Source organism: Camellia sinensis, unplaced genomic scaffold (assembly GCF_055761805.1).
Source record: "Camellia sinensis isolate YWXY unplaced genomic scaffold, ASM5576180v1 Unanchor4, whole genome shotgun sequence".
Lineage (NCBI taxonomy): Eukaryota > Viridiplantae > Streptophyta > Magnoliopsida > Ericales > Theaceae > Camellia > Camellia sinensis.
In genome coordinates this window covers 10,733,889-10,761,305 of record NW_028129277.1, presented here as the reverse complement: position 1 = coordinate 10,761,305, position 27,417 = coordinate 10,733,889, and the positions used below count along the sequence as shown (strand labels likewise).

General features: G+C 36.3%; 1 protein-coding gene across 7 annotated transcripts; it reads left to right on the top strand.

The window, feature by feature from the left end:
- The first annotated feature begins 52 nt into the window (after positions 1-52).
- Positions 53-25,498, top strand: LOC114259403 (uncharacterized). 7 transcript variants are annotated; one of them, XR_014358752.1, is made up of 11 exons: positions 53-370; positions 502-903; positions 1,069-1,129; positions 3,449-3,699; positions 6,320-6,521; positions 22,399-22,548; positions 22,655-22,755; positions 22,895-23,013; positions 24,419-24,489; positions 24,716-24,835; positions 25,182-25,498. XR_014358752.1 is itself a non-coding variant. In XM_028199428.2 (9 exons), exons 2-9 carry the CDS (start codon positions 517-519, stop codon positions 25,246-25,248), a joined length of 1,320 nt encoding a protein of 439 aa, XP_028055229.2. In that variant the 5' UTR covers positions 53-370; positions 502-516; the 3' UTR covers positions 25,249-25,498. The 7 variants fall into 7 exon arrangements, 5 of the variants coding, with proteins under 5 accessions (XP_028055229.2, XP_082768696.1, XP_028055223.2 ...); XR_014358753.1 differs by lacking the exon at positions 24,419-24,489; XM_028199428.2 differs by lacking the exons at positions 24,419-24,489; positions 24,716-24,835 and having other exon boundaries at positions 22,402-22,533.
- Positions 25,499-27,417: the final 1,919 nt, after the last annotated feature.

Here is a 27,417-nt window from a genome sequence, read left to right as displayed (position 1 = left end):
CCCTGCCCGGAAATTTTTATTTTTTTTATTTTATTTTTTTTATTTTTTTTTAAGAGAGAGAGAGAGAGTGTGTGTGGGTGTGGGTCTGATTTGCAGCTCCATCCATGTTTGCTATTTCCCAATGGTCGATTGATACTCTTGCCAAGTAGAATTGTACTTGTGGTTGGATTACCCTACTGTTTAGGGCTTTCACTCTTAAGTCAATTGCAAGAACATTACCACTGTGTATCTAGCTAGGGCTTTCTCTCAATTCGATACGCCTTGGATTACTCTCTTCCTCTTTGGAAAACAATTCTCTCTCTCTCTCTCTCTCTCTCTCTTCAAAATTCGTTTTTTCTCACTGCTGTTCGAAAATCGCCTTCTCAACAAGGTATGAATCTCTCTATCTCTGTATGTATGTATATGTGTATTAGCAACTTCTGCATCATTTCTGTGTAATGGAGTACCTAATTGAATCTCAGTCAAATCACACCCTAATTCTCCTAATCAATTTCTTATCAGAAAACCCTAATTCAAATGGCTGCACGGAGAGGAGAATCAGAAGGTATTAATCTAATCTCCTCCACATACTCTGACGATGACGACGAAATGGAAGATATGGAACACCAAGAACCCCCAAACGATGACGCCAATGATAACATGGATTTGAACAACGAAGATGATTCCAAGAACAACACGAGCGAAGAGAGAGTCGTTGATTCGGCCAATGATGACACACCACCACTGTCCAATGACGATTCAACCCCAAAGCCAACCACCAATTCTCGGCCTCTAACTCCATCTCTCTCATCGCCGCCACCGCCGCAACAACTGGTTCTCATGGAATCGAGTAGAACTGTAATGCATAGGCTAACTATTGTGGATTATGGCCATGACGAAGTCGCATTGTCTCCCGAAGCTGAGGTATTTATGTGGTTGCGTACATGTATGTATTTGCACTTGGTATTGGGAATTTTGCTTTTGCTTTTTATTTTTATTTTTTTTTTGAATTTTCTTGAATTTCTTTAAGGTGTTTAGTTTAAATAATGTGTTATTGCTATTTTTTTTTCTTCTTCTTTCTTTTGACAGGAGGGAGAGATCGTGGGCACTGGTGCCGTCATGATTAGTTCGCAGCTTCAAACAACTAATGGTATGTAAGGATCACTAGCAATTACTATTGATAGTATCTATTGTTCAACTTCCATAGTTTCTTGGTTGGACCTTCTGTGCTATGAAGCATGGACACTTCAAAGTAGTTGCCATAGTCGTGTCTTGCCTCCGGACACGGCCTCGGACACATTTCACTTGTGATTATTTATTTTTTATGGATGAACTATCTATTATTAAGTTAAATGCTTTTGACATTTGTGATACAGTAATAATCAGTGTGTTTAATTTCAGTTTTTTAAGTTCAATTTTTTGAAAATTGAGTTTTTTATTTTTCGTATTTTTTTATTTTTAGTGAATATTTTTTAAATTTTAAGCAAATTTTTTTACTTTTTTAGATACACCTTATTTAGATGCATTTAAATAGTAAAATATTTGTGAAAAAATATTTTAAAAATTAATAAATACACAAAAATACGAAAAATGTACTGAATTTTAATATTTTTTTGTATTGTTTGTATTTTTTGGTATTTAGTGTATTTTTTAAAGATTTTTTTCACAAATATTATACATTTTAAAGTTATTTATGTTAGATGTGCCTAAAAATTAAAAAAAGTATTTGCTTAAACATTAAAAAAATATTGAAAATATTAAAATACGGAAAATAAAAAAGTAAAATTTTTTGAAAACTGTTTCTTGAAAATCAGAACCAAACAAAGTGAATGGTTTTTGATTGACAAAGTAGTATTTTGTATGTTAAATAATGATGTTTAAATTATGGATTGAGTTATTTCTTCATGTTCAATTAGTTAGGTTTCCATTATTTTTTGTTGTTTGCCAGTTAATATGTTTTTGATGTATATTTATGAACAAAAAAAAAAAGTTTTTGATGTATCCCTGCCATGTCAATGTCTTGATTTTTCAAAATGTATCCTTATTCGTATCCATATCTGTTCTTCTTAGTGACTGAGAATTGAGGTTCAGAAGCAGGTGTCCCGACTTTTTGCTTTTTATGGAGTGTGTGATTTCTTAACCTTAGAGAGGAATGCTGAATCAACTTGGGTGCTACTGATTTTCAAGATTTAGGTAGTTTTTGTGACTTTGGGAATAAGATTCAATGCTTTATCTGTCATCATGTTGGTCGGATGAGTTTAGACGGTTTTTCCATACTTTTAGGGTTTTATATGAAGCCTATATCTGGGTATTATGTCACAATAGGAAATTATCCCTAAAATATGAATAAATTTTGAAAGATCATTTGAAAAAGTTTTGCTCTCTCTATTTCTCTCACTACTTCCTTGTGCCCTCTCTTTGGGGTCCTCATCTGTTTCTCTTCTTTGTCATATGTCCTCTGTTTGTTATTCAATATTCTTATCTCCTCTTGACCTTTCTTTTGCCCCATATTTCTATCTATACTCTCTACTTTTGTCTTCTTTCTTCTGTCTGTTTATCGTTTTCTATCTTTTCATGTACGAAAATAAAAAGAAATATCAACATTTCCATTTGTCCATCATGTACTCACAGAAATTCTCATGAAGTCCAGGTTTACATCACTATGTCATGGCATGACAGGAAATGGAATCCTTCTCTCTGCCCTCCTCTTCCATTTGAAAAGTGCTTATTACTTTTTGGTGACAATAGCATGGAATTATATATAGGATTTATCCTTTTCTTGGTTGACAGTTTCTTTCTTTGGAGAATCTATGTCATTGTTCAGTAAGTAGTGCTCGTTCATGGACACTTATCTTTGTTTCTGGTAAAAAGGGATTTTACAAATCTAATCAAACTTTTGTTTAGCAGAAACTTTTTATCACGATGATTAACTGCTTTTGGATGTCTATTGAAAAAAAAAATTTACTTTTTGTTGTGGACTGATAATTTTGGAGTCGCAGCTATTCTTAGCAGGTTTATGACAATTGTGAAACTATTCAATTTTGATATTGCAGAATCTTTATATTGCATTTAATTTTAACAGTTTTTACATGACAATGATAAATAAATCATAGTTATCTGTTGCTAAATGAATGATTGATTGGGTCACTTATACTTGTTGGCTTAAGATACACGGCTTTTTGGTGATTGCAGAAACTTTATATTGCAATTGCGAAACTATCCAAGCTTGATATAGGAGAAACTTTATATTTTAATTTATGTGACAGTTTTTGAATGACCAGGGTAAAAGAAAATTAAAATTATTTGTTACTGGTGGACTGATTGATTGGGTCATTTACACTTGCTGGGTTAACATACACAACTTTTAGATAATGGTAGAGAAGATGGGTGGGAGTTTCCTATTTTGAAAATTTTCTTGACATTCTGCTTTCTCTTAGTCTGTATGTTTATAAATTCTTTTCATTTGTAGTTGACGTTCATGAAAAAACGCCTCCTGGAACTGCCTTGGTTGTAACACCTAGCAGTCAGGCTACTACTCCTCAATTATCTGAACAACTGGACGCATCAGAGTCTCACCCAATGAACTATGCTGTGAATGAATCAGAAACTACTGTGATCGAGGAAACAGTTACAGTTTCTGTGGAATTTCCTAAGGATGTTGATCCGTTGGACAGGTTTCTTCCCCCACCACCAAAGGCTAAGTGCTCTGATGAACTGCAAGTAAGTGCCTTCAGAACTGGTGTTCTCTTGTTGGTAGTTGATATTTGAAAACTTACAATATGTACAGAACTTCGATATTTTGAAATGAGTTCCCTCAAAATGCTTCATCATATGTCTGTCTGTAGCTTTGGACCTTGATGTTCCCTTCCTCTTTCATGACATATCAATTTTTAAAGTCTAAACAGATTCAATTGCTTCCATGGCTCTTTATTGTTTACATTTCAATACCTAGAATAGTTTTGACTCTATGAAGCACTAACACTTCAAAACAAGTGCCGTATCTGTGTCGGGCACACGGACACGGTGGGGACATGAATGGGACACGTCACATGGCATGTCCCCTTATTTAATTAATTTATTTTCAGGGGACACACCGGGGACACACTAGGACTGCCAAGGTGTCTTTTCCCCTATTTTCTTTAGTACTTTTGATAAATGTTGAATGTTTATTATTTTTTTTCTATAAACTGTAAGTGTTAATTTAAATTTAAAAAAAATAATAAAAAATAAAATATAGAATTAAAGTTAGTTTTTGTTAATATTGATTGTTGGCTGATGTAATATTAATCTAGGTAGCAAATAAAAATATATGAAACCATATTTTATTATCGTGTCCTGCCGTGTCTGTGTCTCCATTTTTTTGAAATTTCTGTGTTCCGTGTCCATGTCTATATCCATGTCTGTGCTTCTTAGTTTTGACAGTTTGCCCTGTGATATTTTTCCTAGAAAACTAAGCTCGTTCTGGATATGTGATTGAACTGTAACTATAGCTACTTGAAAATAGGATGGTTGGGATGCTGTGGAAAATGTAAGCATTTTGGGCTGATTGGGTTTACCCAATAAACCAACCATCTGCATATGCCTTGGTTAATTTGAAGTATCCCATCTTGGTGAGTCCTAGAAGTAGGGTAATTTGAAGTCTCACTGTAAGGCCAAGTGCTTTTGCAACCTTTTGAAGTCCTATGCTAGGCTACTTCTCTTCTCATTTGAAAAAAGTATCTAACTGCGATTCAACCTTGCTGACTCCCATTGTGGTGTAAGTCCCTTAGCTTTTACATTAGTTTGGAAAAATGTGGCAGCAAGGTATTGAACCACCACACTAGTTGAGGGCATCTACATTGGTTTAGGTGGTTTACTTCTTTGGATAAAGTGCATATGCAGATTTAATAAACAAGTTTTGGTTACATGAGATTTTTAATGTATATAGGACTTCGACATGGGGTGCAAAGTTTCCTGCTTGAACATTTTAACTTCTATTGGTTTAGGTGGCTTACTTCTTTGGTTAAAGTGCAAATACAGATTTAGTAAACAAGTTTTGGTTACATGAGATGTTTAATGTATATAGGGCTTCAACATGGGGTGCAAAGTTTCCTGCTTGAACAATTTAACTTTTATGGTCAAAATCTAACCTTTGCAGACTTGGATATCTACCATGTACTTCTTGTATTCATATTCTAGATAAGTGAAGGCTGAAGAATCTTTCCTTATGGGAGTAATGGCACAACGTATAATGTTTCTATGTGAGTTTGTTGTTTCGTGCAATTTTGTGGAGCAGTTAGAATACATGCTTTGAAAGTTAAGGAAGAAAGAGGCTCCTGAGAATTAAGAGGAATATAAGCCTTCTTCAGAATAGTTATTATTATTTATTGCTTCCCTGCTGTAAAGCGGGAGGCTTGTTCACTGGGTATTTCCTGTTTGTTCTATTCTTCTTCCAACATTAATGGCTTGTAAACTAGACGTATCGTATTTATTTAGAGTTTCATTTTTCTATGGTTGGCTAAGGTGGATTTATTTTGCCTGATCCAATGTCACAGTTTGGTTGATATTTCTTTGGACACTTTTCATAGAAAGAAAATATTTCTGGAAGAATTCCCTTGATAACACCCCTCCTAAAGAAATAAAGCTTCAAATAAAACACGTAATGACCTACATGGGGCCTATCTAGATTTTCTCTTTCCTACTTTTTTTTTCTTTTTAATTATTATTTTTTATTTCTATTATTTTTGTGATGTGCTTCTGTTGAAAACAACTTGTGAACAAACTACTGTAATAGATACCTTGTTTTGTGCCAGTGGTTGATGAGAGGCTCAGGCCAATTCTGCTAAAATTTGAGCTAGATAAGTCAGTTGGATGATTGGTATTTCTGGTACCCAGTGATTTCATTATTTTCTTTTAATTTAAGCAATTTTTGATAAGTAGCAAGGGTCAGGATTGTGGTCTTGATACCCAATTTTCATGTGATTGATTAGAGGTTCCCTCTTCGGGGTCTATTAATGGAGAATGTATTGAGTGTAATGGTGATACCATCGTACACCATTCTACACGGTGTCACTGGCCAATAAAGAACTGCAAATGGGATTAGGTGGAAAGTCTTGTCTCCCACTAACCCAATAATGTTGTGGTTCCTACCATAAATTGAGATTGCTCATTGGATGTGATACTGCTATGTTGTATCACCAATCCTTGAGTATTGATTAGTTACTGACTGAGTAGATCGTTCTAACTATGTTTTTGCCTGTAACTTAATGTTGTTGAACTCATTTTATAATGTGGCTACTCTAAATGTGTTGCTGATGTTAGTTGTCCTGAAATCTTTTACTTTATGTTTTTCTAAATGCAGGAGAAAATTAACAAATTTCTTTACCTCAAGCGACTTGGCAAAAGCTACAATGCAGAAGTGCGTAATAAAAAGGAGTATCGAAATCCTGACTTCTTGCTTCATGCAGTGACGTATCAAGATATTGATCAGATAGGTTCTTGCTTCAGTAAAGATGTATTCGACCCCCATGGATATGACAAAAGCGACTACTATGATGAAATAGGTCAGTAACAGTTACTTGTATTCCTTCTCTCTTTTTCCGAACTACAGATGCACATACAGATGTAAACAATGACACAGCAATGGTCTCATGTTAGTTATACACAAGGTTTTAAAAATCGGACCGGACCGGCTGGTTCGACCAGTTGAACCATCTACTGGTTGGGGTTCCGGTCCGGATACACCCACTAAACCGTTCGACATAAAAAACCAGCCTTTTTTGTGAGAACCGGAAAAACCGGTTGACCCGGGGGTGGTTCACCGGGTCAATAAAATTGGATTTTCATCTTTTTTTTTTCATTTTTTTTTATTCTTTCTTTTCTTTCTTATTTTATATATATATATATATATATATAAGAAAATTTTAATTTGAAACTTTCTTTTAAGGGTCTCCTCTTGTGAGGAATCCCATTGAGAGTTTGAAATTATTGTGAAAGCCTCTATCTATTTATAAGAAAAAAATTCTTTCAAAAAAAACTTAAGAAATCTATGTGGGATTCAATCAAATTTATTGGAGGGAAACTTAAATTTTGATATCCTCCCAAAATTTTTGCTCTTCTTTGAATCAAATTATTTGAATTAAAATCATATTGAGGGAATATTGAATATTTGATTTCTTCTTCCAAAATTAAAATTAATCAGTGTGTTTTGTTTGAATTTTTTGAATTAAGTTTTTTGAAAATTGACTTTTTTTATTTTTGTATTTTTTGTTTTTAGTGAATATTTTTTAAATTTTAAACATTTTTTTTACTTTTTTAGATGCACCTTACTTAAATGTATCTAAAAAGTAAAAAATTTGTGAAAAAATATTTTAAAAAATTAATAAATACATAAAAATACAAAAAAATGTACTGAATTATTGTATTTTTTTTTTTGTATTTTTGGTATTTAATGAATTTTTAAAAGATTTTTTTTACAATTTTTTTACTTTTTAGGTATATTTATGTTAGGTGTGTCTAAAAAGTAAAAAAAATTACTTAAAATATTAAAAAAATTCAGTAAAAACAAAAAAACACGGAAAATAAGAAAGTATAATTTTCTGAAAAATGTTTTTTGAAAAGTGGAAACAAACAAGGTGAATAATATTTTAAAATATATTTTTATATTTTTTAGTAAAAAAAGTATTAGGAGAAATATTTAAGATTATTTAATTTTTTTAATTTATAATTTTATTACTTATATTTTTATTTAAATGTAATTTTAATATATTTATGACGTCACGGTTCAATTCTGGTTCAACCCAACGGTTGAACCGGTGACCCGTCCACCTGATCCTTTTTCCGGTTCACTCACCGGTCTGGTTTTTAAAACATTGGTTATACATAATAATTGTTTATTAGATTAATAGTTCACATGTTGGTTTTTGTGGCCCTTTTTTTTTTGTTTTTTGATCAACAAAAGAGAACCTTTATTGATGAAAAACAACTGAACAAGATAAATTTAAGTTGCATCAATCAAGGAAAATGGCGAGTGCTCAGAGCATCACAACAAAGCTAGATGATCCCAACTAGGTTGGCATTGAAAAGCGGTCCCAATCATTTGCTAGCACAAATGCCAAGAGTTGGTGAGTAGCCAACCTAGTTAAACTACAAAACAGCCATAAAATACAAGACAACAAAGCTCAAGCGCAAATAAAGCCTACAACAACAAAAAACAGCAGCAACAATCTCAGACCAAAACACAAAACAACCCTGCTCTGAGCCAAACAACAAGAAAGAACAAGCGAAACTGAAACCCAAATGCACAACCTAACCCAATAACTACAAAAGCAGCAACCACAAAAGCAGCAGCACCAGCCCCCCGCTGTTTTACAAAATCAGAAAACTATCATCCAGCCCCACTGAACACCCTCCCAGCAGAAAAACACCTTCACCCACCTCTCTGACAATACCTGACCTGCCTAAGATTAGAGACTATGTCATGCACTGAATATGGCACCCCTTTTGAATTAAATTTAAACAATAGAGCCACCCTCACCTTCACAATCTCACCTAACTCATCCAACCTAACAGATGCCACAGTAAATTGGACAGAAGAAGATGCATTCCATCTAAGTACATCAGGACAATTTTCCCAAGGAGCTGGAGCTTCAATAAACAAATCTTGGAGCCGGCCAACCTCTTCTTTCTCCCAACCTTGGAGAGGCCTTCTAAAAGAGAAATTCCAATATCTTGACTCACCTCTTCTATTGTAGAACATCATGAGGGAGCCTTCATTATCTACTGACGAACTGAACAATCTAGGAAATTCATCCTTAATTCATATGTTCAAAGCCCACTTGTCTGTCCAGAATTGAGTCCCATTTCCACTCCCAACCACTATCCTTGAATTAGATACAAAGAAATTAAACACCACTGGATTAGTCATAGCAACAGACACAATATCATTCCGTAGTGTTGACATGTTTCCGCCACCACTCATAACTGGTACCTCCTTCAGAACCATATTTGCAAATTATAACTTGTTTCCACAGAGCTTCATCTTCAACTCCATACCTCCACCACCATTTTACCAACAAGCATTCATTCATTTCCCTTATCTTTCTGACTCCTAACCCTCGATTTTCATTTTTGTTGCCTTCTTCCAATTAACCATATGAACCTTCCTTTTCACACACACACACACACACACACACACACACACACACAAAGAAAGGCAGCTTGTATCTTGTCAATACCCCTTCAGGCAATTTAAAGATAGACATATAGAAGGTTGGGAGACTTGATAACATTGACTTAATCAAAGTCAATCTACGTAGTTTTCTTTTCCATGATGCTAAGTTAAGCTTTATTCTATCCACCACAGGTTATCAGGTTTTCTTTCTCCTAGGATTTGCCCCAAGAGGTAAACCAAGATATTTGAGAGGAAGTTTTTGGTGTAAACAGTTCAGTTTAGCAGCGAAGAAGAAGAAGAAGACGAACCTGAAGACGAAGTTGCAGTCACCCAGCAAAGACGAAGTCGCGACGAGCCTAGAGGAAGAAAAGAGACAACACCTCAAGCTTTCTTCGATCGATTGTAGGGCTTTCAGTTGTTGATTGATTTGGGTATTGAGTTTTTTGAGTTACAATCCTATGTGGTTGCACCCTTTCAAACTCATATCAGAGCCATTAGATAAGCATCAGGGGGGAAAAAAATAAAAAGGCATGCTTAAGCGTCGCCTTGAGCCTTTTCACGCCTAACCTAAGGCTCAGCCAAGGCACACGACTCATCCACATCACCCTTGCCTTGGGTCCCTTTAGTTGCAGCCTCTGCCCCTCGTCGCGCTTGGCGCCTAGGTGCGCCTTTCACAACACTGGCTAGGAACAAACAATCTATCTCTTTTGGCATGGAGTAGATCATCTTCCAACTAGTATCTGTGAACATCTCCCTCTTTCACTTGTTGTACCAACTTCTGATAAGCGGCATCCCCAATAGTATTCTCGCAAACTCGGTCCAACAGATTTGACTCAACGGTAGAAATGGCAGCCACATATTCCTCAACCACCTTCCTACTCAATGCATCCGCAACTTGGTTGTGTTGACCAGGCTTATGCTTTCACTCGAAGTCATACTTCTCTAAAAAATTTTGCTGCCTCAACGTACCACTGATCACAAGATAGAGTTGGTTCTGGGTGCCAAGCCTCCTGCAAAAGCACCTTACAGAATGTCTCATATGGAACTAGCTGAATTGCGAAAGCAATTAATGGACTTGTTAGATATGGGGTTGGTGCAACCATCCAAAGCCCCTTACAGTGCCCCGGTGCTCTTCCAAAAGTAGGATGGGACCTTGCGAATGTGTGTGGACTATCGTGCCTTGAACGAAGTGACAATCAAAAATAAATATCCAGTTCCTTTGGTGGTACACCTGTTCGACTGTTTGTGCAAGGCTACCTACTTCATCAAGTTAGATCTAAAATCTAGGTATTGGCAAGTCAGAGTGGCTGAAGGGGATGAGTCTAAGACCGCTTGTGTAATAAGGTATAGGTCTTTTGAGTTTTTGGTTATGCCATTTGGTTTAACCAATGCTCCAACAACATTCTGTAATCTAACGAACGATGTGTTCCATGACTATGTTGATCAGTTCGTAGTAGTTTGTTTGGATGCTATTGTAATTTATAGTGAATCCTTGGAGGATCATTTGACCCATATTCGAATGGTTTTTGCATGATTAAGGCAAAACAAGTTATATGCAAAAAAGGAAAAATGCGAGTATGCTCAGAAAGAGATTAAGGCTCCGTTTGGAAAGCCTCTCAAAATATGGTTCCACCCATTGATTTGAGTGTATTGTTTGTTTGGAGCTTTCAAATCATAATTCTACACCCATTTCTTAAAACTCAATTTAAAACATAATTATTACTTTTCAAAACTCATAACCAAACACATAATTCAAAATTGTTTTCAAAACTCAATTCAAATCAATATTTTAATTTTTTAAATATTTTAAATATTTAAATATTTTAAAAATATTTTAATTTTGTTAAGATTTTAAATATTTTAATATTTAAATATGTTATGCTTTTTTTAATTTTTTAATTTTTTTGAATATTTTTAAATATTTTAATTTCAAAATATTACGATTCTAATTTTTTAAATTTTAAAATATTTTATAAAAATAAATTCAAACTCTATTTTATAAAAATATTTTTAAATATTTTAATTTTTTTGTTATATATTTGGTTACGATTTGAGTGTAGAGTTGTGAAACTAGTATGGAGTTTCGAGTTATGTGTTTGGTTATGAGTTTTAAAAATAATTTCCTAATTGACTTTTGTTTTATGTGTTTGGTTACGATTTGAATGTAGAGTTGTTTTTAAATTTAAAATTTTTACATTTTAAATTATTCAAATTTTTTGAATATTTAAATTATTTAAATTTTTGAATATTTATTTTAATTTTTTACTTATTAAATTTTTTAGATTATTTAAATTATTTAAATATTTATGATTTAAATTTTTTGAATATTTATTTTGAAAAAAAATTTATTTCCTTTGTAGTATTTTCAATTAAAAAATTGATTAATGTTATTTTCTGTTAATAATACTTTTTTTTAATTGAATTTTAAAAAGAGTTTGGTTATTAGTGTTGATCAGAATTTTCAATAGTGTGAAAGTAGTATGTTTTGTTATGAGTTATAATAATTTGAATTAAGTTTTGAAAACTCTTTCCAAAACTCATAACCAAACAAATTTTCTTACTTCACATGTCAAATCAAACTTTCAAAACTCAATTCCATACTCAATTCAACACGCTATTCAAAAATCATAACCAAACAAATTTTCTACACTCAAATCATAATTTCACAACTCACAAACTCAAAATACAACTCATACTTTCAAATCATATTTACAAAACTCTACCAAACGCAACCTAAGTTTCTTGGGCATATCATTTGCAAAGGTCATGTCAAGATGGATGGTAAGAAGGTGTAGGCTATAGTGGAATGGTCTCCACCCACCAATGTAGCAGAGTTGCGATCCTTCCTTGGGTTGGCAAATTATTATCGAAGTTTATCGAGGAATATTTTAAGAGGGCTGCTCCCTTTATTGATTTGTTGTGGAAGAATCACACTTGGCATTGGTCCGTTAGTTGTCAAGCGGCCTTTGACAAATTGATGATGGCGGTGGCGAGCGAACCAGTGTTGCGTTTGCTCAACTTTGAGTTGCCTTTTGAAGTACACATTGATGCCTCAGACAAAGCACTTGGTGAAGTCTTGGTGCAGGAGGGACACCCTGTGGCTTTTGAAAGTAGAAAGTTAAATGTTGCGGAGAAGAATTATTCACTGCACAAGAAGGAATGACTGCTGTGGTGCATTGCCTTCTTACTTGGTGGGTGTACCTGTTGGGGACTGAATTTTTGGTCTTGCCAGATAATGTGGCTAATACATTCTTTAAATCGCAGAAAAAGTTGTCTCCAAGGCAAGCCTGGTAGCAAGAATTGCTAGAAGAGTATGATTTTGAGTGGAAACACAAGCCTGGTAGGCACACGGTTGCTGATGCACTGAGTAGGAAGACAGTCGAAGAATGTGGCTGCCATTTCAACTATTGAGACAGATCTGTTGGACTGAGTTCGCAAGAATACTGTTGGGGATGCTGCTTATCAGAAATTGGCACAAGAAGTGAAAGAGGGAGTTGTTCACGGATACTAGTTGGAAGATGATCTACTCTATGCCGAAAGGAGATAGATTGTTTGTTCCTAGCAATAGGGGATTGAGACAGGAATTACTGAGGGAAACACATAATCCACAGTGGGTAGGTCACCCAGGAGTAAAGCGTATGTTAGCTCTTCTATCTCGTTCCTATTATTGGCCCAAGATGGAAGATGACATTGAGATGTATGTCAAGACGTGCTTGGTCTGCTAACAAGACAAAATTGAGCACAAGAAGGAAGCCGGTTTGCTACAGCCTCTTCCCATTCCGGAGAAGCCTTGGGTCTTCATTTCCATAGACTTCATTTCTGGTTTGCCAAAGGTGGATGGTATGCGTTCAATTTTTGTTGTTGTTGATCAATTCTAAGTATTCTATCTTTATACTCGCACCACATGCATGCCCTGCTAATGTGGCTGCAGAGTTATTCTTCAAACATTTGGTCAAACATTTTGGAGTTCCTGAGGATGTTGTGAATGACAGGGACACTTTTTATTGGATGGTTCTAGACAGTATTGTTCAATTTGATGGGATGAGAGTTAAAATTCTTTATAGCAATTCATCCTCAAACTGATGGTCAGACAGAGCAGATGAATGGTTTGCTAGAGGAATATTTGAGGCACCACGTCACAGCAAGTCAGAAAAATTGGGTGGACTTACTTGACAGTGCACAATTCTGCCATAACTTGCAAAGATCCTTTGCAACAGGCATGAGTCATTTGAGTTAGCAATTGGACAGCAGGCCCTGACTCCTCATGAGGTGGCCAAATAGAAAATGTGAGGGAGATGTTCCACTGCTTATCGGTTTGCCAATGCCAAGCAAGAGTTGTTGGAAGAGGCAAATGATAGCTTGTCTAAAGCCTCACATTGCATGAAGAAATATGTTGACAAAAGAAGGAGACTGCTAGACTTCAATAAGGTGATGTTGAAATTGACTCCTCAGATTTGGAAGAAAATCAACAAGAAGACAGCACACTGAGGCCTAATTCCTAAATATGATGGCCTCATGAAGCGGGTGGGAAATGTGGCTTGTAGACTGATATTGTCGGACAGGTTGAAGATCCATCCAACTTTTCATATAAGATTCCTTAAGGCACATCATGAAGATATGGTCAATGCTGGAAGAAAGCCAGCGAGGAGAACCTTGCCTGTGATTTGGGAACAGCTCGACAATGAGGTGGAAAGAATTTTGGAACATTAGACGGAGGACATGAGCAAGAAGAATAGGAGGACCCATTACTTGGTGAAATGGAAAGGTCTACCTGATTCAGATGTTGGTTGGGAAAAGGATGTTACATTGTGGCAATTTGAGAAACAAGTTCAAGAGTATTTGAAGACCCTACCAACGAGGACGTTGGCTTCTTCTGGTGGGGTTTGGGAGCTGGCAGCCTGACATTTGGTGGCGCCTTGGACGTATGTTAGACCTGGACCGCAACATGAGGGAGGAATGCCAAAGTGACAAGGTGGGCATTGGGCTGTGTCGTTCGGCGGCGGCCCTCAACCCTTGGCCAAAGTGTGATCAGCATGGCAAATGCAAGGCATTAACATGACCTGAATGTTGATTGCAACACACTTGGGGGTTGGATACAATCAGAGGGCTTGACTAAGACTAACAGATGGCACTTAAGGCTCTGTTTGGTTGGCAACTTGGGCATTTTGAATTTGTTTAAGGCATAGACAAGGTAGCAGAATTATTGGGTGGTTCTGAGCAATTATGCTAGGCCAAGACAATGCTGACAGCGGCAGTTATGCAAGATCGAATCATGCTGGCTGGGGACATGCAAGGCAGAATTGTAGGGGCAATTGGTGGTAGTTACAACTGCTGGTCTACTCCAAAATTGTCTTAGCCCTTGGTAGTTAGGGGTGTCAACTACCATGCTATGTGGCATGTTTTCCTTTATCTTTGTTGCCTATTTGAATTTTGAATTTTTTGATTATAAGCCTATAAATAGGCATGGCCATGCAAACTCGAAAATCATCAAGTGTTGGAGAGTTAGCATTTGGTTTTCTTTTGTAGTGTTGGTGCAATAATAAAGGTTGAGAATTTCCTATAAATTGTGTTGCCTTCTCTCTTTACTTGTTCAAACTCATAGTGTGGGTGTGTGTTGGAAATTGGTTGAGACTAAGTGTTGGAACTTAGTGCCATCACAAGACAAAAAATTTATACTCTGAAAATTAGCCCTGTGACTATTGGTTTATTATTGAACCAATAATACAAAGGAATGCCAATGGAGACTCTCTGAATTTTCGAGTTGCATGGCCATGCCTAATATAGGCTTACAATCAGTTACAAAATACAACCAGCAATACAAGGAAAGCATGATAAGTGACGTGGTAGTTGACACCCCCAACTGCCTAGGGGCTTAGAAACAATTTGGAGATAACTACCAGTAACTACTCCTAACTTCCAGCCTTGCCTCTTGATTTTTAGCCTTGCCTTGTCTTTGCCACAGCAAAAGTATAACATACATGCATAATTGCCAATAACTGCCTTGCAGTCTGTCCCATCAAGCCAACCACGAAATTGGTTGCCTTGGCCAGCAGACTAAGTCTTGCGCATTGATTGTGTTCAACCTCCAAGTATGTTGCAGCCCACATTCAAGTCATATTAATGCCTTGCATTTGTGCCATGTTACCCACACTTTGCCAAGGGTTGAGTGCTGCTGCCACACAACACTTATCATGTTCCTACCTTTCTGTCTTGGCATGCCACCACCATGCCTTGGCCTTGGTTGGGCATAGGCGTAAGGTGCCGCCAATGCCAACCATGCTGCCTTTAAGTAAGGGCTAATTTTGAGATGCAAAATTTTCCTATGATGGCACTAAGTCTTAACACTTAGTCTCAACCAATGTATGCAACTCACACACACAATTAAGTTTGTTAGGCATATAAGATAAAGCAATACAACAATTACAGGAAAACCCAACCTTTATTGTTGCACCAACAATTACAAAGGAAAGCCAAATGCTCACTCTCCAACACTTGATGATTTTTGAGTTTGCATGGCCATGCCTATTTATAGGTTTATAATCAGATGATTCAAACATGCAACAAAAATAAAGGAAAACATGCCACATGGCATAGCAGTTAACACCCCAACTGCCAATGGGCCAAGACAATTCTAGAGCAAATCAACAGTTGTAACTGCCACCAACGCCATTATGTAGTTGAATTGCTGACAGTGTCTTTGTTTTCCTCTTCATGCCCTTGCCTCTGTCTGGCTTACCACAGCTAAGAACAAAGGTTTGTCGTTTATCCGAGATAAGTAACGCACCAAGATAAGGCATCAGTGCCACTTTGGCAGTCACAAAGAAATCATTTCCTAGGATGACATCAAAAACATCCAATGACACCACCATCAAGTTAATCGGCACTTTGGAAGCCATTCCATGTACCGGTTGTGCAACAGAGTTTATGGACTTGATTTGGCTTCGACTTTCAGAAACTTGTAAACTAAGAGATTGCACCACCTTTTCTGAAACAAAGTTGTGGGTGGCTTCGGTAGCTACAACATCCCCACCACCTAATGTCACTTGAATGTACATCAGATTGGTTGAAAGGGCCTTATCCGCATGAATTGCATTTAACAATTGCAAGGGATTTACCTGAGTTGGGCTATCACCATCTGTATCCCTTCTATTGTCTTCTGCCACAATAGCATTCAACTTCTCCCACTTAGGACAATCTTTCGCCCTATGGTGTCCATCACATATAAAACATCATTTGTTCGATTTTCCACCATTTTTTGAATGTGAAGAGGACTCTCCCTTCTGTTTGTATTTGGACTTGTCCTTCATTTCTTGAAACCATTCCTCTAACCCCCAATTGACGCAATTCCAACTGTGCCTAATTTTGCAAGCCCGACATGAAGTTAAAGAGTTTGTCTTCCTTTGACATGTTGTTGATGTCAGGCATCAACGAACTAAACTCCTTCACATAATCGTGCACAGAACCGGTGTGTTTTAGTTGCTTCAGCGCTTCTCCTGCAACCTAAGACGAGTTGCAAGGAAGGAATTGTTCTTTCAAGTCCTCCTTTAATAATTCTCACGATTCGATCGTTGGACGAACATCATCATCTGTTTGGGTCCAAGACTACATGTGTTACTAGATATGGGTCTTATGAATTTTTTGTTATGCCATTCGGACTCACAAATGCGCCTGCTACATTTTGAAAACTTAATGAATGATGTTTTTTTTTATTATGTTGATCGTTTCGTTGTTTAGCTTCATGATATTGTAATTTATAGTGAATGATCACTTGTCCCACTTTCGTATTGTGTTTTCTCGGTTGAAGGAACACCAATTATATGTAAAGAAAGAGAAATGTGAATTTACCCAGTGGGAGATCAAATTCTTGGGGCAAATTATTTGCAAAGGCCATGTGAAGATGGATAGCAAGAAAGTCCAAGCCATTCGAGATTGGCCTGCTCCTAGCAACGTTTCGGAGTTGCGTTCTTTTTTGTGTCTTGCCAACTATTATAGAAAGTTCATTGAGGGCTACTCCAAAAAGACCGCACCACTCACTGATTTGCTTAAGAAGGATCAGAAATGGAATTGGAGTGAGAAGTGTCAAGTGGCCTTTGACAAATTAAAAGTTGCGGTGTCAACTGAACTGGTGTTGCGGTTACCGGATTTTGAACTTCCTTTTGAAGTGCATATTGATGCATTGGACAAAGCCATTGACGACGTTTTGGTATAGGAGGGGCACCCAGTTGCCTTTGAAAATCGCAAGTTAAATGTTGCGGAGAAAAACTATTTAGCCCACGAGAAAGAAATGACAGCAATGGTACATTGTCTTCTCATTTGGAGGGTTTATTTGTTGGGGACTAAGTTTCAAATCTTAACAGATAATGTGGTGAATACTTTCTTCAAAATGCAGAAAAAAGTTGTCTCCTAGACATGCTCGATGGCAAGAGTTTTTGGAGGAGTATGACTTTGAGTAGAAGCATAAACCTGTTTGGCACAACCAGGTTGCGAATGCATTGAGTAGGAAGGTAGTTGAGGAATATGTGGCTGTCATTTCTACCATTGAGTCAGATCTGTTGGACTGAGTTCGTGAGAATGCTGTTGGGGATGTCGCTTATTAGAAGTTCGTATAGCTAGTGAAAGAGGGAGTTGTCCGCAGATATTGGTTGGAAGATGATCTACTCCATGCCAAAGGAGATAGATTATTTGTTCCTAACAATGGGGGATTGAGACAGGAATTACTGAGGGAAACACATGATCCGCAGTGGGCTGGTCACTCGGGGGTAAAGCGGATGTTGGCTCTTCTATCTTGTTCCTATTACTGGCCCAAGATGAAAGATGACATTGAGATGTATGTCACGACATGCTTGGTCTGCCAACAAGACGAAATTGAGCACAAAAAGGAAGCCGATTTACTACAGCCTCTTCTCATTCTGGAGCCTTGAGTCTCCATTTCTATGGGCTTCATTTCTAGTTTGCCAAAGGTGGATGGTATGCGTTCAATTTTTGTTCTTGTTGATCGTTTTTCTAAGTATTCTATTTTTATATCTACACCATGTGTATGCCTTGTTGATGTGGCTTCAGAGATATTCTTCAAACATGCGGTCAAACATTTTGGAGTTCCTGATCTTCAAACCATTGTGGACTTGCATGGCCTACAATGTTTCTGTCTTTCTCTTCATGCCCTTGCCTTTGTCTGGCCGGTTACAGCCACTAACAACTCAAGGTTTGTGTTCATCTGAAATCAGTAATCCTACCAAATATGGCATCAATGCCACTTTTGCAGTCACAAAGACGTCGTTCCCAAGAATGACATCAAAATCATCCAAAGGAACCACCTTCAAATCAATTTGTCCAGCCCATTCACCAACTCTAATTTATACATCGGAAGCCATCCCGTGCACATGCTGTGCAACTGAGTTCACCGCCTTGATTTGGCTTGGACTTGGTAACTTTCAACCCAATGGACTGCACCATCTTTTCTGACAAAAAGTTATGTGTTGTGCCTGTGTCCACCATAGCAAAGACAATAGAGTCACCTATCAACAACTCCATGTACATCAACCCTGTCAATGGGGCCTTATCTGAGTGAATTGTATTCAACAATTGCAACGGATTGACTCTTGTAGGGCCATCAAAGTCTGAACCATCCTTGTCATTTTCAGTGACGATGGCATTCAATTTCTCCCGCTTTGGACAATCTTTGGCATGGTGAGGACCATCACAAATGAAGCAACCAAAATTTGATTTTTCCCTTTTGTTCTGTGATTCCTTACCTTTTTGCTTAGACTTGTAGCTTGCCTTCACCTTCTTAAACCCAGATGTCTACTTATCATTCCTCTTGTCCTTCCTTTTATGTTTGGAAGACTTGGATTCTGAAGTGGATGCTTGACTGAGTTTGTAGTTAAGCAGGCCATCCATAGCAGCCATGACCGAAGGCAAATCCTTCAGCCCCAACCTTCGAAGTTCCAACTGAGCCCAATTTTGAAGTCCATACATGAAATTAAACAACTTGTCGTCGGACATGTTCTTGATGTTGAGCATCAAGGAACTAAACTGCTTTACATATTCTTGCATAGATCTTCAGTCTCTATAAGGCTTCCCTTGCAACCCAAGATGAATTGCAAGGAAGGAAATGCTCCTTTAATTCCTTCTTTAACGATTCCCATGTTTCGATCTGAGGGCGTGCATCGTCCTCCATACGAGTATGCCACCAGAGTTTAGCATCCCCTAAAAGGTACATGCTTGTGATGGTAACTTTCTCCCTTTCTTGCACATGAGCAGCCTTGATGTACTACTTCATGTCCCACAGAAAATTCTCAAGTTCCTTGGCACTTCGAGTACCACTGAAAGCCTTAGGATCAGGAACTTTAATTTTCATAGGGGTCTCACCATGATTCGTATGCCCACAGATAGCCTTCTTCATAAGGGAGAGTTCGTCAGTATTCCTGCAATGTGTCTTTCCAAGCATCCAACATAGTAAGCATTTCAGGTTCAGCCATCACTTCCTTGAACCGATCTGCTGTCTCGGTTTGAAGGCTAAGGAAGCCATCAGCCACAGTATCCAACCGGTCAGTCAGTGAGCGACTTTCATCTGCGGGCGCACTTACCAGATTCTCCAACCGCATCACTCGTTCTTTCAAATCATCCATACAAGACATCATTTATGAGCAACCGTGCTCTGATACCAATTGTCACATGGCTAATTTTCAGAGTATAAATTTTTAGTCTTGTGATGGTACTAAGTTCTAACATTTAGTCTCAGTCAATTTCCAACATACACCCACACTATGAGTTTGAACAAGTAAGGGAGAAGGCAACTTACAGGAAATTTTGAACATTTATTATTGCGCCAACAATACAAAGGAATGCCAATGGAGACTCTTAAAATACTTGACTAAATTTTCGAGTTCCATGGCCATGGCTTACAATCAGTTACAAAATACAACCACTAATACAAGGAAAGCATGCTAAGTGGCATGGTAGTTGACACCCCCAACTGCCTAGGGACTTAAAAACAATCTAGAGATAACTACCAGTAACTGCTCCTAACTTCCAGCCTTACATCTTGATTTTTAGCCTTGCCTTGTCTTTGCCCCAATGCCAACCATGTAGCCTTAAAGTAGAAGGTCATATTTGTTTTCTTGAAATTTATCTTTTGAATAGAGATATTTATTTTGGGCTATCGGTGGATAATAGTTTTAATTGTTGTAGAAATTACATGAGTACTAGGTTGATTAAAACTATTTCGCTCATACATCTTACATTTGAACATTGTTTCATATTTATACATGGAAAATGTATTGGGTATGTTTGATTTGTGTTTGAGAGATGTGTTTTAGAGATAAAAAGTACGAAAAGTTGTTTGGTTTGGTTTTTTTCAAAAGATGTTTTGGAAAATTATTTTGAGAGAGAGTTTTGGAAAAAGTGATTGATTTGATGTGTGTGAGAGAGAGATTTGTTTGGAAAACTTGTTTGGTTTACAAGTTTTGAGAAATTTTTTTGGGAAAATTTGTTTGGTTTGATTACTTTTAAAAACTTATTTGTAGAGAAAATTTCCCAAAAATTTTTCAGAAATACAAACCAAACGAACCCATTGTTTTTGAAAAAAAATGGTGAATACTTTGGTGAATCTGGTTAGGGGGTGTCGTGGTTATATTTATGTTGGCCTATGTGTCCTTGGTAAAAGTCCAGAAACCCACGCGGTTAGGTGCCGATCCTTCCGGTTAGTATCGGTAAAATAGCTTTGGTAGTGATTGTCTAGCCTACTGCATGTACCTAGAGATTCTCAGTGTTGTATATCCACTACCCTGTTTTTTGTTTTAAAAAGTATCGGTTTATGAATTGATTTATAAACGTGGCATTGTATTATTTGAAAGAGAAAATACATCCTTTTGGTAAAAGGCATTCATGTGCATTCACTCTATGACCTTGTTAAGCATCATACAGTATATTAAATTAATCTCTATTAGGCTTTAGTTCACCCTATGTGGATTCCAACTCTCAGGTGCTGATGGTATGCATCTGCCAATGACTTGGCTTGTGAGGATTTCGGAGTTGAAGGCTCAATTTTTTTTTTTTTGTAAATATCTTTTGTGCAAGTCTAGGGCTTTTATATTTATTGGGATTGATCCACTTTTGTTGTAACCAATTATCGTCTTGAAAATATGTAGCCATTGCATGAACTTCTCTTTTCTTCTTTTCATTTCTTATATATATATATATCTGTCATATGCTATAGATTCATAGCTTGGAGTTAATAAATGTATTAATGCATGTGATATCAGTCTTGTAATACTTCGTAGAAATCAATGAAATGGAAGGTAGTCCTGAGAAATGCTTGCAAAGTTGCATGATTTAAAGATTTATGTTAATTAGCTTCTGCATATCTGTTGAGAGTTATGAGTGTCTGTTGTCTACAATTTGAGGGCATTACACTTAAAGGGTTTGTTTTGGGGTTAAATAGATGGGAGGGGATTAGGATGGAGGTGGGGTTATTGAGTGTTGTATTTGTTTGTAGAGTTGGGGAGGGGATTAGGATGGAGGAGGTGATATAGATGGAGGTTGGAAGGGGGATTGAGATGGAGAAGGTGGAGATGGTATTAGAAAAATAGTGAGGAGATTAGAAATTTTTTTAATTTTTTATATATTGGGAATTTTTTTTAAAATATTAATGTTTAATTTTTTATATTTTTTTATTTGTTTTGTTATTTTATATAAAAATAATTTAACAATTCCTATACTAACAATTATCATCAAAACAAACACAATTTTACTTAATCTCCTCACTATGAATACCTTCCATTGTATCTCTGAAAACAAACGGGGCCAAAGGACTTAATAAGTTATTAGATTAATCTAAAACTCAATAGTCATATAATAAGATCCTAAACTAACTACAAACTGGACTATGCGAAAGTCCAAGATGGTTTCAACTTGAGGCAAACTGATTTGCAATTTTTGCCACGTCTTTAAATTTACGTTTTGTTGAGTTTGTTTGTTTGTTTTTTTTTTTTCTTATATAAAGTTTTTATGGCCTGCATCATCTAATAATTCAGTTTTAAATTCATATGTCAGCTTTGTTTTTATCAACACTAATTGATGAGCTTGAATCTGCTTCTGCTGAGCGAAGCCTGAACTATTTTATGAATAGTATAGTTCATGTGCAGCTTTCGTTTATTAATTTGTACACTTCTGAACTTCCTTATTTGACAATGTCTAATTTAATGTGAATGCTATTGTATTTCTGTCAAACGTAAAATCCAGTCACTCATGGTTTCTATGTTTTTAAGAAGAGGTTGATATGAAGCGTGAAATGGAGAGGAAGGAACAAGAAAAGAAGAAGAATCAAAAGGTTGAATTTGTTACAGGAGGAACACAACCTGGAGTGGTTGCACAGGCACCAAAAATTAATATTCCAATTCCAGGTCTAGAAATCACCTGTAATGTGATTTTTTCCATTCTCTCATTTATGGTTGGTGGTCTGCATAGCATGTCATTACCTGTTTTTTTTTTTTTTTTTTTTGGGTGGATTGTTATTATTTGTAGGTGCATCAACTGTGGCTTCTGGTGGGTTGCATCCAGTTCCAACTGCAGTTGATTCCGTGGCTCGGGATGGCAGGCAAAATAAGAAGTCAAAGTGGGATAAGGTTGTCATCTTCACATATAATAAACCGGGCTCAATCAGCTGTCTTCTATGAGTGCTATATCTATATGTATATATATATATATATATTTTGTAAAGATACAAGTAATGATCAGTAATGTTGTAAATCATCTTATTTTCAGGTGGATGGTGATCGAAGAAATCTGCTGCCTCCTGGAGGGCAGGATTCTGTATCTGCAACTGGCGCACATGCAGCATTCTTAAGTGCTGCTAATGCTGGTACTGGATACACTGCTTTCGCGTAAGTTCTATGTTAATACCTAAATGTTTATCTTTGCTTACCCCTATTTTGTGGTTTAAAGTATGGTATTTTTAGAGAAATGTTGTCAATGCTGCGCCAGAAACCTCATAAGTATGGGTTATGGAAATAATAACATTTGTAAATAATATAGGAGCTAACACGGTCACCGGACACTAATTTAAAAAAAAATGAAAGACACGATACATGGACACTTGTGAAATATATAATTTTATATATGTCACATATATGAATGTATTATTCAAAGATAATTAAAAAAAATTCAATATAACACTTATTTTTATAAATATACATTGATTTTATTTTATTATCGTATTGTATTCTAACTTATTTTGTTCAAATTTATAATTAGTTGCATGTTTGTTTAAGCGATAGACACGTGTGTCTTCCAAGTATCTGAAGAGTACGGATCTAAAAAACTTTTTAAAAAATAAGAGTATGTTTTGAAGAGTGTCGGACACGTGTTGGGAAGTGTCCAACAAGTGTCGGTGTCTGACATGGACATGACACGGATATGCTACTTTTTTAGAAGTGTCCATGCTTCTTAGTATAGGAGCAAGTATTGTTAGGCTTTCTACTCGTCCCCATAACCTTGCAATAACTAGTTTTGTATCTGCCATCCTGTTATGGATAAAGTGTTAGATGGGAATAGGAGCCAATCAGGCTATAAAATAAATATGAATTCAAGGTACAGCGAGGCATACTTGCTGAGCTTCCTACCTTGGAGGTTCTACCTAGGTAAAGTTTGTTATTTTGAAGCAAAAGTGAACGGATAATCTTTGCCACTTTGTTTTCCTGCATTGCATGGTTTCAAACCAAAAAGAAGATTTGCTAAATACTTGCTAGAATGCCAGAAGAGTATTAATTTTTTTTATTTTTTTAACTATATTCTAGGCACACTTGGTTTGGTTTGGTTTGGTTACACAGCATATGTCCAATCAGGAGTTGAATGAGCTCGTTTGGGAATTGACGATTTTAGTCGGTTTTTTGGCTTTTTACAAAAAGACGTGCAAAAAAGTAGAGTGATGTGACTAGGTGTTTTGGCTTTTTGGCCATTTTAGCCAAAAACCTAGATTCCCAAACACCTAAATGATGATACTCATCCACTCAGGCTAAGAGCTGGTGGTAAATTCCAGTAAGTCATTATCATGTGAAATTGTTTGATTGTAATCACTCAAAATTGTAATGAAGCATGACTTAAATAAAAATTAAATCAATTTTCATTTGTGGAATGAACCAATTGAATCAACTCTTGAAGAGAAGAAAGTGCAACACAATGATTAGGTAAATGCGTTCCATAGATCCTAATTTAATTAAGATTAGATAACTAAAGAACTTTTAGGTCCAATGCATGAGTAAGTGGATTTTTGTTTTGTTTTGGTGAAAGTGAGGGAGGGGAGCTGCTGCGTGAACAGGACACGAACCCAGAAGAAACCTGATGGTGCCCCTGAAATTTAAGTAAGAAACAAATTCAACAGCAATAATTGTGATGTTACAATAATTTTTTTTGGACATCTTTATTCCAATTAGTTTCCTGCATTTTCTGAGGTAAGCTTCTTCAAAACTTATACAGAATAGAAAAACAATAATGTTAATGTAAAAGTGAATAGTAGTTTCCTGCATAATTTTTGCGGCAGGGGATAGAGGTTGGATTGGCAAAAACTTTGTTTTCAATTAATGGCAGTTGTGATTAGAGGTGGTGTAACTTTTCAAAAGCTTAGGAATCAGGAGTTGACATAATGATGCAACAGAATTATGGACTCAAGTAAAGAGGAGTGAAGACTCTTGTACTACCTGTAAACAGGTACGATAAATACTTCCAAGTTGAGGTTTGGACAATGTAAGAGATTTGTTGGACACACACAGTTTTGAATTGTGGATTAGGTTATTTTTAAGTAGTTGAATGAGAAGCGAGGAAATCATATAGTTTTCTGGACAAGGCATGTGTTGTGTGATAATTCAAGTGTTTTAACAGATGGGATGGATTTGCAATATATTTTATAAACACAAGTGACAAACTGGTCTGCTCATGTGGTTTGGTTTTTAACTATTGTAATAGACTGGTCTTCTGTACTATTTTATTGTTTCAGTTTGATAGGCATTTTGCAGCTTCATGCTGGCATTTTTTTTAAACTCGCTTAAAATTGCAGGCAACAAAGACGAAGGGAAGCAGAGGAGAAGAGATCTAGCGAAAGGAAGATGGACAGAAGATCGTGAGCCACTAATTTTACACCTTGACAGTGAAAGTGTTGCGCGCCTATGTGGCAGTGGATGGAATAGCTGCTCTCAGAAATTACTGTAGGTTTATACTGTATTTTTGTATATGGGCATAATGAAATGCTGTATCTATTGTTTGCTAATTCCTAGGTATTAAATATGTTGCTGAATAGCAAAATGCCTGTTTAAATGCGCAAATTGCTTTCTATTCACTTTCTTCTTCTAGCTAATTGCATTATCTTTTGATTTATTCTTAATGAACAATGTGGCTGAAGTTACCAGATCGACAGTGTATTTTGGGATTTATAGTACACTGCAATTTGCTACCATGCAAAAAAAAAAAAAGTCCATTTGCTACCACAAGTGTCATGACCCGAACCCGCTCCCTATAGGTTTAGGTCATGACTAGCCAGTAATCTCATAGTACATTTGTCATCAAAGATAAAATTAATCATAATATAATAAACGGGGTTTAGCGGAAGTAATAACAAATATATAAGATATAGTCCATTGAGCATATGAAAGACCTCTTCATAGAAAATAAACTTCCATCTTAAATAAATATATCACAACAAATTTAAACATCTCTTACAAACATTCATTCCAAACAAACTCCAAAATAACAAAAGCGAAACTAAACAAAAAAAGGGTTTAACAAAGTTTGGTTTCATTTGAGTCCAAGCACGTCTCATCACGGAGGAACTCCAAAATGGCTTTACGAGGGTAAACTCTTGAGGCATCTCTAATTTTGATGATCCATGTGCTCGCTTACATATATGAGGGAGAGGGGGAGTTAGAGCCCAATGAGTAATATCAATATAAAGAATTTAAATGAATGAAATTCAACATAATTCAAAACATATCTTTTTCAATATCCAAAACAATGTGTAAAACCAATCATATCAATCTTTTGCATTAACAATAACTAATCGAGTCATTATACATGGTACATCTAATAGAGTAACAACGTATTAATGTGCCGAAGCTAATAGGACCACTAAGGTCAATCTAATGGGATCGCAACGGGTCAATCAATAAACCATAATAGGTAATTCAATGTGGACCAGTAGGGTCTAACATCAGAGATTTATGTGTTTCAATAAATTCAATGAGCCATGGTATTGTTTTCCCCACGCAAGGGCCTCACTAAAGGATGACATGATTACAAGTTCAAAACGGAGCTTCATTCATGAATAAAAAAAATTAGACTTAAAGAAAATAACATTCTTGAATGATTCAAAAATACTTTTCAAACATAGCTTTATAAAGACATTACTCACAGTGGGTTTGTACCTATGTTAAGCCTCGGGTGACCACCTACACATAACATATAATAAAGGCACACATTGAAACACATCTTAATCAAATGTTCTGTCTTATTTCAATCCTCTTCGAATTTGTTTGTAATTCATTTCCTTATTAATGATGTCTAAACAATGCTCAAGAATGTCCATAGGTGCATGAGAATGAAAACATGCAGATGAGAGTGTGTTTCAAAAATGCTGAAAATAGGGTAGTTTGCTCAAGTGCACTATTGGTCGCTCGAGCAGACCACTTGGTCTGCAAAAGTATTGGATGGTGTCAAAGTGGGCTCGAGCAATCACTTGGTCACTCGAGCCAAGTGTAATGCAAAGTTGGGTTCGCTCGAGTGCACACTTCGTCACTTGAGCCAGCTGCAAAGCTTTGCAAAAATACTAGGAGCTCGCTAAGTGCGCTCGAGTGATGTCAAATTTTGGGTTTCCAAAATTGAGTTTGAGTTCCAAAACACATTCAAAGTTCAAAAGCTTGCATATTGGAAAGAAAATGTTATAATCAACTTGAATATGGTAGAAATGAGTGAAATTGAGACATGCATGCACCAATTCATCATTTTTTAGTTTGGTTTTCATAATTCTTACATGCATGGGGTTCACACTTGTTGTTTTTAAGAATTCTTCATGATTTTACACTCATTACTCCATGAGTAAACATTTTGATGGAAATTTTTACATGCATGACTAAAGTATGAAGTTTTAAGTTTGTTTTTTAGAATTCTTCATGATTTTACACTCATTACTCCATGAGTAAACATTTTGATCCTATATACTTCTTGAATTCAACATCTACATGGACTATCTACGAGAATTATGGTTGTAATTCATACCTAGACCTTGAATTTGATGAATCTTT

Coding starts and splice junctions, on each gene's coding strand:
- LOC114259403 (XM_082912569.1), top strand. CDS start 517: ATGGCTGCACGGAGAGGAGAATCAGAAGGTATTAATCTAATCTCCTCC. Junction 904..1,068: donor CATTGTCTCCCGAAGCTGAG/GTATTTATGTGG, acceptor TTCTTTTGACAG/GAGGGAGAGATCGTGGGCAC. Junction 22,549..22,654: donor TCCAGGTCTAGAAATCACCT/GTAATGTGATTT, acceptor TATTATTTGTAG/GTGCATCAACTGTGGCTTCT.